Source organism: Lissotriton vulgaris, chromosome 4_1, assembly GCF_964263255.1.
Source record: "Lissotriton vulgaris chromosome 4_1, aLisVul1.2, whole genome shotgun sequence".
Classification (NCBI taxonomy): Eukaryota; Metazoa; Chordata; class Amphibia; order Caudata; family Salamandridae; genus Lissotriton; species Lissotriton vulgaris.
Window position 1 is genome coordinate 2045619963 of NC_141691.1, and position 17598 is coordinate 2045637560.

Genomic DNA, 17598 nt, shown 5'->3' on the forward strand with positions numbered 1-17598 from the left:
GTGAGCTCGACTGAGTACTTGGGACGGCAGTACCACTGCCAAGATCTAAATCAGGCTCTAAGACTTAGTGAAGAGAGAGGGTTATGGCTAGTGTTGGAGTAAGGATTAGGGATGAGATCTGTGCATTCGTTGTGTTCATATTGTTTGGAAATATTGGAAATCTCTTGTTCATTCCCTGCATGTGAATTTTGTGCAGACATTTTTTACAAGTCAATGTCAATCATTGCAACTATTGTTTTACACATTTTTGCAGGGAACAAATGCATGACTTGCTTTGATTTTCATCTAAAATATTAAATAGAGCTCTTAAATGAAACCCTGTGGCATTTATTTGCTCTCTAGGACAAGGATGTAAGTGACCCTCAACGGATGGACAGTGATTCTGTCCCCCAGGCAGGGACCACAGATTCTGAAAAGGTAAGATGAATCGTGCATTTCCTACTGACATTGAAGTGATTAGAGACAACTTATGTTGCCTAACACTACCACTGTTGGACTACTTTATGATCTTTATAATAATGTCAGTCAGTTATTTATTTCTATGTCTTAAACAATGACTAGTTTGGGTTGATTGTACCTGATAGTGTCATACATTTGCGTATTTGAAATAAATGTTTTTCCAAAAAAATTCCTCATTGGGATGGAAGATTCTTCAAGTTCAACTACAGCTAATGAGGGGGTGAACTCCCATAACATTTCTTATTCTTTGGTGATATCTCAGCCTCTGTCTACAGGTGATTTGTAAAAAACTTTAGGAGCAAATAAGCCAGGCTAGTCTGGGCATCTCTGGGATGGTTACTTCTGAATCAAGTTACACTGCCTGTGGGGAGTAATCCACTACTGGGCTCACCCTTCATGCTTTCATGAGTCACAGCACATTTCAAAGAACCCAGTGATATGTGAATTTACAGGAAAGCTTTAGAGAACTGCAGGCAGTAGGGTGGCATGACCCCCATCTGCAAGGGCGGAACTCACAGCTCATTGCCCTAATAATTTGTGCAAAGCCATGGAAATCTGGAACCTACTTGACTTTCTCTCGCCCGACATTGCCTTCTTCACAGAGACCTGGACCAACGCATCCTCTGCCCCCGACATCAGCACCACCATCCCAGATGGATGCAAGAACCACCCCATCGCCCACAAGAGCACCCTTCGCCTCACCACCTCCAGCGAAACTTTCCCCTCTGCCGAACACCTGCGCTTCCAGATCCAGACCACCCCCAAAGCCACACTCCGAGGAACCCTCGTCTACTGACCCCCCGGCCCCCGAACACCCTTTGCCACCACCATCACTGACTTCATCGCACCCCACGCCATCGCCACAACAATCTACATACTCATTAGAGACCTGAACTTCCACCTCGACAACTCCAGTGACCCCAACTCCACAAACCTTCGTGACAACCTCGCCAGCATCGGACTTACACAACTTGTCAACACTGCGACCCACAGAGCATGACCCACCCTCGACCCCATCTTCGCGGCAAGAAACAGCATCCAATTCAGCCACACAATGCAGCCATGGACCAACCACCACTGCGTACACTTGGCCATCAACAAACCCAATGAACCCAAACCAGCCCCACGCCCACCACGAAGGAACTGGAGCAAGATTACCAACTAGCAATTTAACTCCACCCTCACCTGAGACAACCACACTTGGGCACCCGACGCAAACAATGCAGCCAGAGAACTCCACACCTGGATCTCCAACTGCACAGATGAGCTCGCCCCGCTACGCAACCCGGACAGACAACGCCCCAGGAAAGCCACCTGGTTCACCACCGTTCTCCAAGAATCCAGACGCACCTGCAGATGCCTGGAGAAGAACTGGAGAAACACCAAGACAACCAAAAACCACACCACCTACAAGGACGCCATGACGGACTACCACAACCAGTTCAGAGCCACCAAGTGGAACTTCATCCACAACAAAATCCTGGCCAACTCCGCCAACTCCAAGGAACTTTTCAGTGTCATTTAAGAATTCACCAACCCATGCAGCAAAGCCACAGACATCACCCCATCCCAAGACCTCTGCAACAGGTTTGGAACCTATTTCCACCTCAAAATCAAAAACCTCTACCACAATGTCATCGACCTTCCACCAGGCACCACAGATGGCTCCCGTCCCCCAGAAACACCAGCCAGCCCACCATCTTCAACTGGACACCAATCACGCCCGAAGACACGCCTCAACCATGAAAAGCATCCACTTGGGGGCCCCCACCGACTGCTGCCCCCTCACATCTACCCCAGAGCCATGGCAGCCATTGCACCAGTACACCATCAACACCACCTTCAAAACAGGCACCTTCCCAGAAGCCTGGAAGCGCGCAGAAGTCAGACCCCAGCTCAAGAAGTCCACAGCTGACCCTACCGACCTAAAGAACTATCGGCCCATCTCGCTCCTTCCCTTCGCAGCCAAAGTTGCTGAGAAAACAATCAACAGGAAACTTACACGATTCATTGAAGAGAATGCCTTCCTCGGCCCAACCCAATCTGGATTCCAAAGCAACCACAGCACAGAGACCGCCCTACTAGCCGCCACAAACGACACCTGCACCCTCCTGGCCCAAGGCCACTCCACAGCCCTCTTCCAAAGTGATAAAAAACAGAACAGGGTTTTTAGTTGAGGGAAATACTTGGCGCACTAGCTCACGGGAGTAACAAGGTATGAATATTCAGGCGTGCATACAGATGAGGGGGTGAAGACCCTAAACCCCTCCAAACATGTGTGTCAAGACACATTAAGTACAGGAAAAAGATCCGTTGCACAACCATGGAAAGTACAGAAATGATGTCTCAATGGACATTTAAATGTTCCGATTCCACATTCGTAGACAAAGAGGACAATTGGTAAACTGGTTCCTCTTTAATGTTGTGGATAGCCAGCCGACACGTGTTTCGTCGCCAAAGGGTTACAAAGTTCTTTGGCGACTCCTCAGGACTGTAGTTGAAGAGTATATGGCCACAGGTCGCTGTGCCGGTGATAATTCCAACCCGGCTCCGCTCGAGACCAGGTGTACTAAAGGTAATCGTCTGGACGATAGGTCCAGTTCCGAGTTAGTGTTCAGTTTCTAGGTTGCACTTCAAAGTGAGTGAAGGTCAAATTAACCGAGGTTAAAGGCATTCGCTTAATCAAAATGGTTAATGTTTCTTTCAGTAGTTCAAGAAGTTCCCGTGATTCGGGAAATGATGCGCAGGAAAGGTGCTCCTGCTGCGGTTCTGGCTGCAGTCCTCTTTGTCTACGAATGTGGAATCGGAACATTTAAATGTCCATTGAGACATCATTTCTGTACTTTCCATGGTTGTGCAACGGATCTTTTTCCTTTCCACAGCCCTCTTCCAACTTGACCTATCAGCGGCCTTCCACACCGTCTCCCACCGCACATTAGTCGCCAGACTACACGTCGCAGGCATACAGGGAACAGCCCTGGACTGGATCCGATCATTCCTCACTGGAAGAAGCCAAAGGATCAGACTCCCACCCTTCCTCTCCGACCCCACGAAAATCACCTGCAGAGTTCCACAGGGTTCATCCCTGAGCCCCACCCTCTTTAACATCTACATGGCCCCCCTTGCAGCCATTGTCCGACAACACGACCTCAACATCGTATCCTATGCTGACCACTCCCAGCTCATCCTCTCCCTCACCAAAAACCCCACCACTGCCAAACTCAACTTCCAGAAAGGAATTCAAAACGTCGCAGTCTGGATGACCAACAGCTGCCTGAAGCTCAACACCGAGAAGACAGAAGTCCTCGGTACCACCCCTTCTGCATGGGACATCACCTGGTAGGCGACCGCCCTCGGAAGCCCTCCTACCCCCTCAGACCATGCCAAGAACCTCGGCATCGTACTCGACTCATCACTCACCATGATCCGACAGGTCAACGCCATCACCTCCAGTTGCTACAACACCCTCCGCATCCTCCGCAAGACCTTTAAGTGAATCCTCCCTGAGTCAAGGGTCACCCATGCACTCATCACCAGCAGACTGGACTATGGAAACGCACTCTACGCCAGCCTCAACAAGTCCCTACTCTGCAGACTCCTGAAAATACAGAACACCGCCGCCATACTCGTCCTTGGCATCCCCCGACACAAATACATCAGCCAACACCTACGAAGTCTCCACTGGCTCCCCGTGGAAAAAAAAGTCACTTTCATAATCCGCACTCACGCCTACAAATGCCTACAAAACAACGGACCCAAATTCCTCAACTACAGAAGCACCTTCCAAGTACTCAACCTCGCACTGCCCGAAACCCCGTGTATCCACAGAGCCAGAGCAAGTAGAAGATCCTTCTCACACATTGCAGCCAATTCCTGGAATGTGCTACCGGCAGACATCAGACACGCTCCCTACCTGAACACCTTCAGGAAGACCCTCAAGACCTGGCTCTTCGGCTAAACAGATCTGTGGCCCCCCTCACCTTCGGCCCCCCGCCCCCCTTAAGCGCCTTGAGACCCTCATGGGTGGGTAGCGAGCTTACCATTCCCTGATTGATTGATTCAAAGCAGATCTACGTATGCTTCTTGATTCAATAGGGGTAACTAAGCCCTGTATAACTCTGTGCCGGCTGCTTTATGGTAAGAAAGTCTTCCCTGCAGAAACACCAGCCAAAGATTTTCCATTGAAGGCAATGTTATGTCAGGAATCATTAGGAATGGTGCTCCCCACATCCTCTTTCAGCTATCTGGCGTGCTGAGCGCCAACCATATCCCCACCTTCAGGTATGTCCACTTTATAGGTTCCACCAGTGAAAGGTATCAAACGGTTTTAGGAAGTTTACACTTTCAAGAAATTTGCAGGTTGCATCTCAGGCTATCTTTAGTGGTGCCTTCAAATCCATCTTGTAGGTCTGTTGAGCATGACTCTCTGATTCACCCCCTCCTTACTTGGATTCACAGGGAGAGGCCAGAGGCGTAGATCACTCGCTTGATTCACCTGGACACGTGTTACAAGATCATGAAAACACCAAAATGGAGGAAGGCGAAAGCTCTGCTTCCAGGGAAGCGGCACCATGTCTGTCCATTAAATCTCATTGCAAGAAGACAAGAATAAATATGGCCTCAGCAGACCCCTTCAACACTCAGGTGTGGATGTCGAAGAGGTTTCCTCTCCTGGATGAGTCTCAGATTAAAGCTATTGAGACAGCTTTAACGCGGGAGTTTGTGTTGATTCAAGGCCCTCCTGGAACAGGTAGGTCAGCAATGTAGAGTAGATGTTGATGTTTCAGGACTACACCATTGATGCAACATGAGTTGACAACAATGCCCTTGTATACTAGAGAAATGGCATACAAATTATGTATGATGTATGCGATGTGTCATGCTTTGTGCCATTATACATTTCTGTGAATAAAGAGTGTCCATTGTGTATGAAGGAGGGATCCATTCCAGATATCCAGGCTATCCATAGAAATACATTTACAAACAGTGGATACAAATGTAACTTGTATAGATAGCAAGGATTCAAACTTCCAGGGCCATTACTGCATATGATACATGTGCAGGCAGGCATAACTTGAATGTATGTTTGTTAGAACTGGGGGTCTCTAGTTGGCACAGGTTGGTACTTGTGACAAATAGGGACCCTTGCTTCTAGTCAGGGTAATTAGAAAACTCTCTGAGATAACCCCTGCTCACCCATTTGGTAGCTTGGCACGCGCAGTCAAGGCTATTCAGAGACAATGTGTAAAGTATTTGTACCAAAACTCACAGTAACACAGTGAAAACACCACAAACGGACTCCACACAGTTTAGAAAAATAAAGGTATTTTAATCTAAACTACACAAGACCAAAACGACAAAAATCCAACATACACAGTTCAAGAATATGGTTGCAAAAGAGTTCTTTAGGTTGCGATGAAATAATCCACAGTTGCGTGAAAAGTTCACAGTTGCGATATGTTTAGCCAACAGTACCTTTAGTTACGAAAAAGTTTCAAAAAGCGGAAGCTGGTGCGGTGGAAAACAAGCGATGCGTTGCTCCTGAGACCGTGGGGAAGCGATGCGACAACCCAGCTGCAGCAGCGGGCGTGTTGCGACGAGTCCGGTCTGTATGGGGAGGAAGGCCACTTGTATGGATTCCGGTGCGTAGGTTCCGTAGAAAGTTTGTTCTCACAAAGGTACGATGCTATGAACTCGTAGGGACTTGCACGATCTCCGGGGATCTCTCTCTCGCAGCTCCTTGATGCGATGGCTCTGGGGCGACTCTTGCAGCGACTTGATGCGGTCCGCAAGCAAGCGGTGCGGCAATCTCACCCAGCGATGACAGGCTCTTCGACGATACTCGCAGCGATGGCGATCTTCCCGCAAACGAAAGGTGCGACGTCTCTGGCAGCAGCAACAGGCGCGGCGACGATCTCGACCTCCGTAGCAGCGGGAATTTCCTCGCACTGTCGGGGATGCGCTTCGCACCGAGTGATGCAATAACTTTTCTGTAGCAAAGTCTTTAAATCTTGGGTTCCAGCTTCCCAGCACAGATACAACTTCCCCTAGGCACCACACATGGGCCAAGCACCAGGCCCGGACTGGCAATGCCGGGCACCGGGCAATCCCCCGGTCGGCTGCCAGGGGTGGGGGCCGGTTTTTGGGCCGGAGGCCGGTTTTGTTGCTGGGTGGGCGGGGGGCCGATTTTTTGTAGTGCGCTCAGTAAAGTGGTCACTGTTCATTGCTGCGCTGGCTGCAGCAATGAGCATTCATTGCGTTCATTGCTGCAGCCAGCGCAGCAATGAGCAGTGACCACTGTACTGACTGAGCGCAATACAAAGCCTGCGGGCCAGCCGGCACGGCATTCACGTGACGTGGTGGAGTCACGTGAATGCAACTACAGTGTGCGCGTCACTTCACGTCCAGTGCAGGCCCTGTGTCTGTTAAGGAGCCGAGCCTGCAGAGGCAGGCAGCCTGTCGCACCAGGCTCTCCCTAGTCTGCCAACCTGCTGCTCCTCGCGACCTGCAAAGAAGACAACATGTCTTATGTACTGGCTCCCTACGCCCTAGCGACCCGGCCCTCCGTCTCCTCGGGGTCCCACAAGCAACTGCTCGCTCCAAGATCACACTACACGTGCAATCCTCCGTTGGCTACAGCCCCCCCCCCTTCCTCCTCACCCCCCTCCTGACATCTCCCGCCACAAGCTTCCACCATGTCCTCCTGCACTTCACCCACCCCGGGATCCTCATCGATCACTGTCTGCAGACCAGAAAAAAAGACACCACAGTAGCGGATGCTGGCCACCGGCCGCCTAAGGGCACCTCCACCGTGATTACTGGCCTGCCCGCTCTTTTGTTGCAACAGGTTTGATGTGGCATATTTGAGATTTTGTATTTATTTCAACATGGTGTTCAGTTTTCTTTTCAGCTGCACAGTCGAACGTTTTACTTTCTTACATACACTTTGTGTTCTTGGCTTTCTTTGGGCACATTGGCTTATCTTTGTTATTATCACCTTGTATTTTAGGCTAGCCCTTCCTTGATCACGCCGACATTTTGTAACCTAATTTCTCAATATGGCTATCAAAATATTTTTACTACAGATGCTGAATCGAATAGGCTTCATACTATTTCTTTTTTCGAACCGCGGTCCATGCACCATTTCTACATTCTATATGAGGTGTGAGTGCTTAATGGCTAAATGCACAATGACACATTTTTATTTTGGGTTTACTTTTCGTATCATTACATTTTAAAGCCTTTTTACAGATTGCGTTTCTACGTAACTGCTCATTGTTAGTGTACTCCTTGCAGGTGTTAAGACACTCTTTTGCGTTTTGTTATTTACATTTATTTATGCAAGCAATGTGTTTTGCATAGTGCCGTCTTACCACTTTTCACAGATACCTTTAAAAACCTGTGCCGCCTGTACCATGTACGTTCTCTGAACTTAGTGACCTTCTGTGGTCTAAAGTCAATCACAGATACTCCAACGGCAGCATGAGAAAAGTACCTTTAGAAAGGCTGTTTTCTCTGCATAGCAATATTTTTACTTTTTCTGGCACGTATGTTTAGTATTCATCCAAGTCATGGGAATGTTTGTCCTAATCTGTTATTGTATTTCCCTAAATTACTGAATCTCATTTCAAAGGTAACAACCTGTCCTAATTTGAAAGTCAAATCCTGCAATCTAGCAATACGTAATCTCATCCCACTAGCCATCTCCATGAACTTGCGTACGGTCCTACCCTCCCCCCCCAAATGATCACACCTAACTTCAGCTAATTTAATCCACTGACCTACTGCAAAGGAAAGGTGTGATTATTGAAAAATGTTGTTTGTTCGGGTGAAATACACTTATATAGAATAGACCATGGTTCATCACCAGTGAAGCAGCCCCCATCAAAAAATAGAGAGACAAATCAGTAGGAAGAAGTTATTACAACTTAGTTGATTGATGCCCGGTACGTTCTGTACTGATTGCCCCTCCTGGTAAAGATGAGGACATTACCCCAAAGTCTGACTGAGAAGACCACACTCACTGGATAGGGAAATATGAGCCACAGTCCTCTGAATCAGCCAGCCTCCTGAAAGAACTATGGGGCATATTACCAAGCAATAGCGATAATTATCGCTATTGCTTGGTTAGTGGTAAAAAAATATCGCCGAGCATCGAGGATTTTTACAGCTGAGATGCCTTGATATTATCGAGGTTTATCTCAAAAGCGGTAAAAATCCTGCGAAATGCATGAATATCGCTGAAAAATCAGCGATATTCATGCATTATCGTGACAATGCTCTTAGCCATGTTATCCACCTTCCATTGGATAACATGGCTAAGAGCTGCTTTTAGCAGGCGTTAGCTTTTGGAGATATTCGCGCTTAGCGCGAATATTTCCAAAAGTTGTTAATAGGAGTTAGAGATGTTAGTGACTGTTTTCAGTCGCTAACATCTTGGCACGCCCACTTTGCATGTCATTAGCGATAATTATCGCGGACATGCAAAGTGGGCCCCTAAATGCCCGCTATCGCCTACAAGCTGTCGCTAACTGGTGTTAGCGACAGCTTGGTAATAGGGCGATAAAATTATCGCCGCATTAGCGGGAAAAAGTCCCGCTAATGCGGCGATAATGCCCTTGGTAATATGCCCCAAAGAGTCTAGTGCAGAGACTACACCAGCAGAGGCAATCACTTGTCTCCTACTACCAGACAGTGTGAAAGGTCAGGTTTCTGAAAAAGGGAAGAAAAACACAAGGATAGCTGCATTTAACTGAATCCCAAGCTTGGTAATCAAAAGAACCAGACTGAAGAAGTGGAACAGAGACCCCAACGTGAATCACAGTGCTTCAACAGTCCTCTAGAAGGATAGGGACCTGGGGCTGCCAGCTGCAGAAATGCAAGGTGAGGATACAGAAGACAGCACCTGATTACAGACCAACGCAAATAGAGCAGATCAGGGATCTGTGCTCTGGATAGTGTCTTGGCAAAGCATTGCACTTTAAATAAACGCAGGCCGAAAGAGTAAGCCAGAACCTTGCCCTGGCATTAGATCCCGAAGAAAACAACCCGGATAGTGCACATATGAGCACTTTTAGAAAGGCATATGTATTGCAGCTGCAGCACATCTCCTGCATAAGCTCACTTGGATGACTCATTGTTTAAATAAGCACTGGGGGGCACAAACGCCTTATCGAATGCATACATTTGGTGCATGTAAATATTCAGGTGATAGAAGGTCATTGGAATAGATCAGGGATCCATACTGGCATCAATATGTCTGATTTAGCAACAAAGGGGAAAGCCTCTCAAAAACTGAAGTACAGAGAATAATAAACAGACACCAGGCTATGCAATATGCTGCCACACCTGGCCAGACCACGGTCCATAAGGCAACCAATCTGTCAGTTATTAAGAAAGAGTTGCAGCTGTTGATTCATAGCATTGATTCATATCATTCTGCCTCTAAAGATGCTGGATTTCAGCACACTGGCAGCAAGCAGAGAGTCAGTGATGCTTTATTGTAAGAGTCTGTAGATGTCTCTACCAAAGCCAGGAGAGACTACCAGAAAAATAAGTAGGCTTTCTTCATATCTCTGAAATCTTGGTTGAAGGCAACCCGTACTCAGCTATGTCAAAGACAGGCAGCTGTGGGGAGTGTTGAAAAAAAGTATGTGCTGGCACTTGTGTTGCATGAACCTAGTTGGGAAGCATTGGAGTACTGCTAATAGGTGAGAGTAGGTGGAGCGATACAGGTGTATATGGGTTAGTAGGCAACTGGTAATTCTATTGTGTGGGGAAATGCTTCTTATCATAATGAGGATACAGATTTTTACTGAATTGCAGGAGTAGCGGAACAGTACTGATGTCAATGAAGATCTTGTTACAGATTCTCAGGACACATTTAGAAATGGTCTGCCTTTAGATTTTGCCTTCTTGTACTTTTATGTCTAGAGTCTAGTGACGCCCAGGGCCGGACTGGCAATGCCGGGCACCGGGCAAATCAGACATGATGGTGCACACTTGTCTGCCATGGGCATGAATCTCTATTTGCTACAGTTACTGGGAGCTGTGGGGTACGCTATGGTGTCAGGTGGTGGGCAACAATATTGGGGCACACTAGGAAATCAGTAGGGGAAACATATTGCAGAGGGGTAGGCTGAAAAACTTTCAATGGGGGTGTTTTCCTGAGCGGTGGTTTGCAAAGAGGTTTTCATCATTGTTTGAGTCAGTTTTATTGCTCTTGTCCCCCCGAAGCCGTTTGAAAGTGGGGGTTGGAGAGAGCTTATACTTGCAGAAGGCAGGAGTTGAAGGTTTTACAGTTTTAAAAAGCAAAGTTAGTTTGTTAGGTTTAGGATGGAGAGTACAGATGCAGGTACAAGGCAAGTTAAGGGAAGTGTGGGAAGTAAAATTAGGGGTGGTGGTAGGACGACCAACCAATCCCAGCACTGCTGGGATTGGTTGGATGCTGATATGAGCCTTGGCTTTCTGTTTGGGTGAGCAGTCCTGGAAGCTAATGAGGTAGCACAGCAGGTTAGGTGCTTGCAGCAGAGATATGTGTTTAACCCGTAGGTCCCAGTCTCAAATCTTGGCAGTTCCAACTAATCTTGCTTTTGTTTCAAAGTCGATGTATTTAATATCACGATAGGCATCTACATATTACCTGCCTCACTGTAAACAATCTTGAGTCATATCCTGGGCTGGCAACAGACTGTGCATACAACTCATTTCTCATTATAGTACAGGCATAGAGGGAAAAGGGTGCAAAGTTTATGCTGCTGTTGTGCACAATTCAACAATTGTGAAGTCATTATTATTTTGTTTTTTACAGTAAGCATTTACTTTTTAAACAGGTGGCCCTGCTGAAGGTTTTTAGGTGATCTGAAATGTGAAGGGTTGATAGGCACAGCCCACTTCTGCAGAGGTTAAGATAATCAACATTTACAACTTCTGTGTGTTTTTTCTTCATGAAATATCAGTAGTCCCTACAGATTCTAATGCTTCCCATCGTGATGCTGAAGTCATGTTAGCACAGTCCGGCCGCGCTAACAGGTGCGTGTGTGAATTCTGATTGTATTGTTGTAAATGCTTCCTTTTACAGTCAGTCTGATTCCGTAAATCTTAGCTGGTGCCGCGGAAATGTTCGTTAAAAATTGGTTAAAAGGCAGCACCTGAGATCTGCGCTGGTGCCTCTCAGCCTTCTGAGTCGGTCCCACGTGGACAGAGGCTGCCTGGTCAGGCGCAGTGATGCATGGATTAATTGATTGTGACTTTGCTGCGAACGGCCTGTGGAGTGGGCATATTGCCCACGCCACAGGCAAGTTCTCAAAGGCCATAAACTCAATTTTATCTCTCCCCAAACCGAGGAAAGTTGGAGCAACTAAAGCAATTTTAAAGATTTATAGGCTCCAATGCATCCCAGTGGCAACTTATGGTGCCGAAATTTGGGGGTCGGTAAAAACCCCCTCAATACAAAGAGAAGAAAATCGGCTCTGTAGGAAGCTACTGGGGGCTCCCATTTCATCGTCAGGGTTTATCTGTCACTCAGAGCTGAATGCACCCTATATTAGTGACTTTATTGCAGCCAGGCCTGCATTATTTTGGTTAGCTATCTGGGCAAATGAATATGCTAGCCTAACACATGACATTTTGAGGGAATGTTTAGCTTGTGATAAATGGAATAAGATCCCATGGTTCCGTGGCATACAAGAGAGTCTGTCTAGTATAGACAGGGGCAACCTCTTTGAAAATCCATCTTATATACAGAGGGCTGACAAAAAAGCAGTCCAACTTGAACTGTATGCCAGTTACAGGGAAAAAAGATTGTCAGAAGAGATGAAGAAACAAACTGTTGTGTCCTATATTAACAATGGTCTATTAACCCAGCAACTTCCGTTGTATCTGACACTACCAATGTGCTACTGGGAAAGATCTCTATTGTTTAGACTGAAAGCAGGAACGGTAAAATTTTTACTTTGTTTTCCTCTGGGACACACCGTAGATGACAAGATTCCGTGTCCTTGTGACGGAACCAGTAAACAAAATGATGTACATTTCTTCTTCATGTGTAAGTTTTATATGAAATACATTAAATGGTTTTTAGCACCATATTTTAAAAAATGTAGACCCATTTCCCTGAACCAGTCTTATTTGATGCTTTTAAGATTGGAGGATGGTGAACTCATATTTCGGACAAGCTGTTTTTTAAAAGTTATTTTTAATGTACGTAGAAGTATGGAATACTCATGAACTATTAATGACTATTGTTCCTTTCTTGCACTTTTGAAATGCGTGACGTAGTAAATGCACTAATAATGTACTTTATAGTGTCTATTGCACCTATTGTAACTGTAATTGTAAATGTCAATTGTTTTAAAGTGTGCTTTTATGGATTTTTGAAATCCGAATAAAGATTTTTGAATTGAATTGAATTGATTGTGACTCCTGCAAGGCACCTCACACCAAGGAGCTGTGCATTTAATCAGCCAGCATGCGCGCTCCATCTGTTACAAATGCCGGTATCTCAAATAGGCGGCAAACACATTCTTTTTGATTGGGCCTGGGCCGGGTGGTTCAGCTGAGCCCTGCATCTGTTTTTGCTCCAGCCTCCACTGACTGTAACACGTAGTTTCACAGCCTGGCGCATGGTAAATATAACTAATACAGGACCTGGCTGCATCTGTTATATATTCAATTTAGAGCGTCACTTACTGCCTGACTGACACCATGTTACAGCTCCACTCTGCTCATTGCTCTCTCTTAGGCTGCACAGAGCAGCGCCGCTCAGCTCTGAGCATGATCCATGTTATTTACTATTGTCTCATGTGCTTGAACTATACGTAGGAGTCAGACACATCCTGCTTTCCGTTTAATTCTGGTCAGGTGATGTCCAACTTTTGAACCAACAGTACATTATATTTAATTACAGCGTAACTGCTCTGCCTGAGCCTGTACACTGCTCTCAGGAGGCGCTAATGCCCCAGACCTCCACTCGGCTGACACAATGAGTGCAGTCCATACATTATTATTTATTAGCACTAAAGGTCTAAAATATTATTCCAGCCTGACTAACCCTGTAGCACACTGACTGAGTAATGTGATTATAATTAGCAGCTGAGATTCTCGCTGGTGCCTCTCAGCCTGCTTGGTCAGGTCTTACATCTACCAGAGCCTGGACAGACTATTTGTCGATTGTTAGTGCCTTTTCATTTCTGGTGGTTTACAACAGTTTCAAGATCTTATTAGAGTTTCTTGTTGCTCAAATGAGTGTAATTTCTCATATTGATATGTTTGCTTGGTCTCCATTGTTTGATTTTGCTCGCGAGAGAGTGTCACCCATAGTCGTTGAAATGTCACTCATAATTCCACAGAAGTTATGAAAATGTCACACATAGCAATCCGAAACCTTGGCAGCTATGATTTACTCACTAGTGAGCTGTACTGCTGCATCTGCTACTTCTCACTGTCTCCTTGGTCCGTGGGGGAAAAAAATCTCAGTGCTGGATAAATAATGCAGCAGCAGTTTCAGGGCCATTTTAGGAGGTGGTGACTGCTGAGAAAAGGCAATTTTTGTTGGCTCCTAGGGCTCAGTGCACTTTACCACCACTAACCGGTGCTAAAGTGCTTGCGCTCTTTCCTTTCAAACATGGTAAAATTGGCTTACACCAAATTGGCAATTTTAATTTACTTGTAAGTCCCTAGACATGTGGTTCTACATGTACCCAGGGACTGTACATTAAATGCTGCTAGTGGGCCTGCAACACTTATTGTGCCACCCACTTAAGTAGGCTATTTAAAGATGTGTCATGTCAAGGCCAGGGCTTTTGTGTTAATTTCTCATGCTTTCTGGCCAGGGTTCCATTTGAGACATTTCCTTTACTTCTGTCAGCCTGGGTGCTTATGTGTGACATTTCCATGCTTACTGGCCTGGGTGCTTATGTGTGACGTTTGCATGCTTACTGCCCTGGTGGTGGGACGAGGCCTGAGTCAGTGCCTAGGTGCTTATGTGTGACATTTCCACAGTATTCTGGCCTGTGGCCTGTGTGCTCATGTGTGACATCACATGTCAGTGCTTAATGTGTGATAACATGAGGGACAATTTACTATGCTTTAAAAGTTAATACAATCTAATATGTAATGAAAAATGTGTCGAAAAATGCTTTGTTTTGGCCTTTCTGTCTCTTAAATTTTCTTGGGGGGGGGACAAGTTCAACCCCCCAAACTCCCCCTAGTAGTGGTTGCTCACTGCACTTGCTCACTACACACTATTGGGGGGGGGGGGGCTGGTCTCACTTTTACTTTGTTCTCTCTGATTCACTACTTGTGTCAATATTTTGTGCGCTCTGAAAGAACGTCTATGGGTACATATGACTGGGTGGGTAACCTGGTGCTCTTTAAGGTCATCATCTACTATGGATACAATTGAGTATGTAATGAAAAATGTGCTGTAAAAATCACCATTTTGGGCTGTCATTTTACAAAATTTCGTGGGGGGAGAACCCCCCCAAACCCCCCTATTAGCGGTCAGGCTCGCTCGCTACGCTCGCTCGCTGCGCGCCAGACGGGGGCTGGTCTTCAGAAATTTGCCAGGGCTGCTTTCAGTTCCCAGTCCGGCCCTGCCAAGCACTCCAGGAAGGACAGAACTCTCTCTGTAGAGATCATGTAAAGTGGAAGGCAAGCAGTCAAACGAAATAACCTTAAGTATTGCCCGGCGATGTCGCCTCTTAACCCACAAAGTATTAATCAATGAAGAGGCAGGCGCTGGAGACTGGAAGGCAGGAAACAAAGGTTTATTCTCTCCGGAGGAGAACACATCAGATCAGACCAACAGGGAATCTTCTCGAGGTGCTCTAACCGCATCTCTGAGGCCTGGCCTCTTATACACAAGTTTATTACAGTAAGGCGTGTTTTAATCACAGATGGCATACTCTTGCAGTTGCTTTGATACATGAAAGGACATCCTCGGAATCCCCGCTTCAGGCCCGTTCCCACACACCTCTACAGTACGAATCCCCTCCCCAACCACAATATGAAACAGCAGGGCATTCCGTCGATTCCCGGAATGCGTGTGGTGTGGCGGATCTCATGGGGTGGGGGCTTTGATCTACTGTACTCCTTTGAAAAGGGGTGATTCTTTTCAGTTGGGGCCATAAACTGCATCCGCAGGGCTGGGTGATAGCCTGAGACCGGCCTGGACAATCGGACACGGAGGAAGAGGAGTGTCAGAGGGTGAGATAGTGAATAGGATGAGAGGGAGGTGTTGGGCAGGCACGGGGTGTGATTCTCAGGGAAGAGCAGCGCAGATGGAGGGGGTTTATGGCCCAGGCATGAGAGAGAGAGAGAGAGCGGGGGTGACCAGTGTGTGGGGGGATGCTTGCGAGGGTGGGGAGCCGTGCTGGGGATCGGCGGCGTGCAGAGAGTGGGTCTGACCAAGGCATCTAAAATGGCTGCCGTGTGCGACATAAGTGTGGCATTGAAAAAGGGCAAGATGGTGCAGATAATGTTTAGTAATACGAATCAATTTTCCACAGTCCTCCCTTTTAACATTTCTCACCAACTTGTTAATTCGGATCGATCCCCATAATGCCACTTATTTCTGCATCATACAAAGCTTTCATGTGTTCAGTCTGTAAGTCCAAAGTCTTTGGGCAAATGCAATATGAAAATAATGAACACAGAGGAGGCAAACATTGAATACCTAAGCAACACCCGCATAGCACCACAATCGGAATTAGAATAAATGTGAACAACCTCCACCCCCAGGCTTTCAGTGAGTCCCAGAACCAGCCCCCAAGCGACCATCCTTCCTGTTCCTGGTGTACTGGAGAGTCTATGGAGGTGTTCGATGGTCTCGTAAACAGAAGGCGAATTGTCTGGCACGTAAGTGCAACAGCTGGACCCAATGATGCGGCACGCTCCTCCACGGTCTGCCAGAACCACGTCTAGAACGAGGCGGTTCTGAAGAGCCACCAGGCGGACTGCCTGAAGCTCTGCGGTGTTATTGGTCAAGATGCCAGCTGTGATGTTCATGGCGGTTTCAACTGCTTGGGTCAAGTGCCGTATGGCACGGCTGTTCGCCATCGGACCCCAGAATGGCACAAGTCCCTTCACGGCATCCAGGAACTGTGCTCCTGTAGAGTCGGTCTGGTCGATGTCCCTTGCACGCCTTTGCCGGTGGTGGCTTGCCAGGGCCACATACGTGGGTGGAAGAATGAAGGCAATGTAGCAAGTGCCCCCCCCAACCCTTGGGGAGGCAGGTGTATGCTTTGGTGCCGCAGACAAAGTACAAATTCGGAGAAGTAACAAAGGAGAGAGGGTCGGATGAATCCAGTGTCCTGGTGATGGTGCAGGTGCTGTGGCCCACCAGTTGCGTTCCCAGGCCTTCGATGCACATAAGGCCTGAGACGTTGATGACAGACAGGGCCACAGTCAGAGTGGCGGCTGTTCGTTTCCGGAGGTAGGAGAAAGTGGGTCTGGCTGGATTATGGAACACCTGCATTTCCACTCGCTCTTTGGCAGGGATGTCCATGTGAATAGAGGCACCAGAGGTCAGAGGGCAAAAAGGAGCAGCGGTTCGCCCAGTCTTATTCAGCCATACCCCGTGGTAGAAATGCGAAGCAGTTTTTTCTGAAGTGGCAATGTCTTTAAAGCTTTCTTGCAGAAGGATCAACCAGGCAAGACAGGAGCCGTGGATGGAAAAATGCGAAGGAATGAATGGGATGGAGTGTCCGGTGGCATGGGGCAGCAGCCCGCAGATCCAGCAATTAGTGGCATTAGCGGCAAGGTTGTGTTGGTGCAGCAGTTGTACAAAGGAGTTATTCCAGAACTCCCTGCGCCTTTCTCGGAGCTGGGGTGAAAGGGCAATCAGGAAGTGTTCTTTGGTAGTTATCGGCAGTTCAGTGGGGAGCAATGTTTTGTGAGCGGGTGTGCTTTCTTCGATGATCCAGAAGGCTGTCATGAGGAGGAGGCAAAAGAGAAGGGTAACGAAAATGGCTATAGTCTTTGAGCTGTGCAGCTTGTCAGTCTTTGGGTTTCGGTAGGCCATCTTCGGATATCCGGTTGCTTCCATCATTGGGGAATCGGGCGCTTCCATCATCTTCAGAGTGCTCGGTAGCGGGCAGAACCACCAGCTTCCTCCAACTTCTCTCCTGGCAACCTTGA

The 17598-nt window shown here is 47.2% G+C and overlaps 1 protein-coding gene across 1 annotated transcript in view; it reads left to right on the forward strand.

The window, feature by feature from the left end:
- Nucleotides 1–17598, forward strand: part of LOC147724935 (uncharacterized) — a 1961814-nt gene that overhangs the window by 53444 nt on the left and 1890772 nt on the right. Inside the window, exons 5-6 of the mRNA XM_086918138.1 lie at nt 343–417; nt 4918–5209. Of these exons, the coding sequence (XP_086774264.1) occupies nt 343–417; nt 4918–5209 (367 nt within the window). The remainder of the gene's footprint in view (nt 1–342; nt 418–4917; nt 5210–17598) is intronic.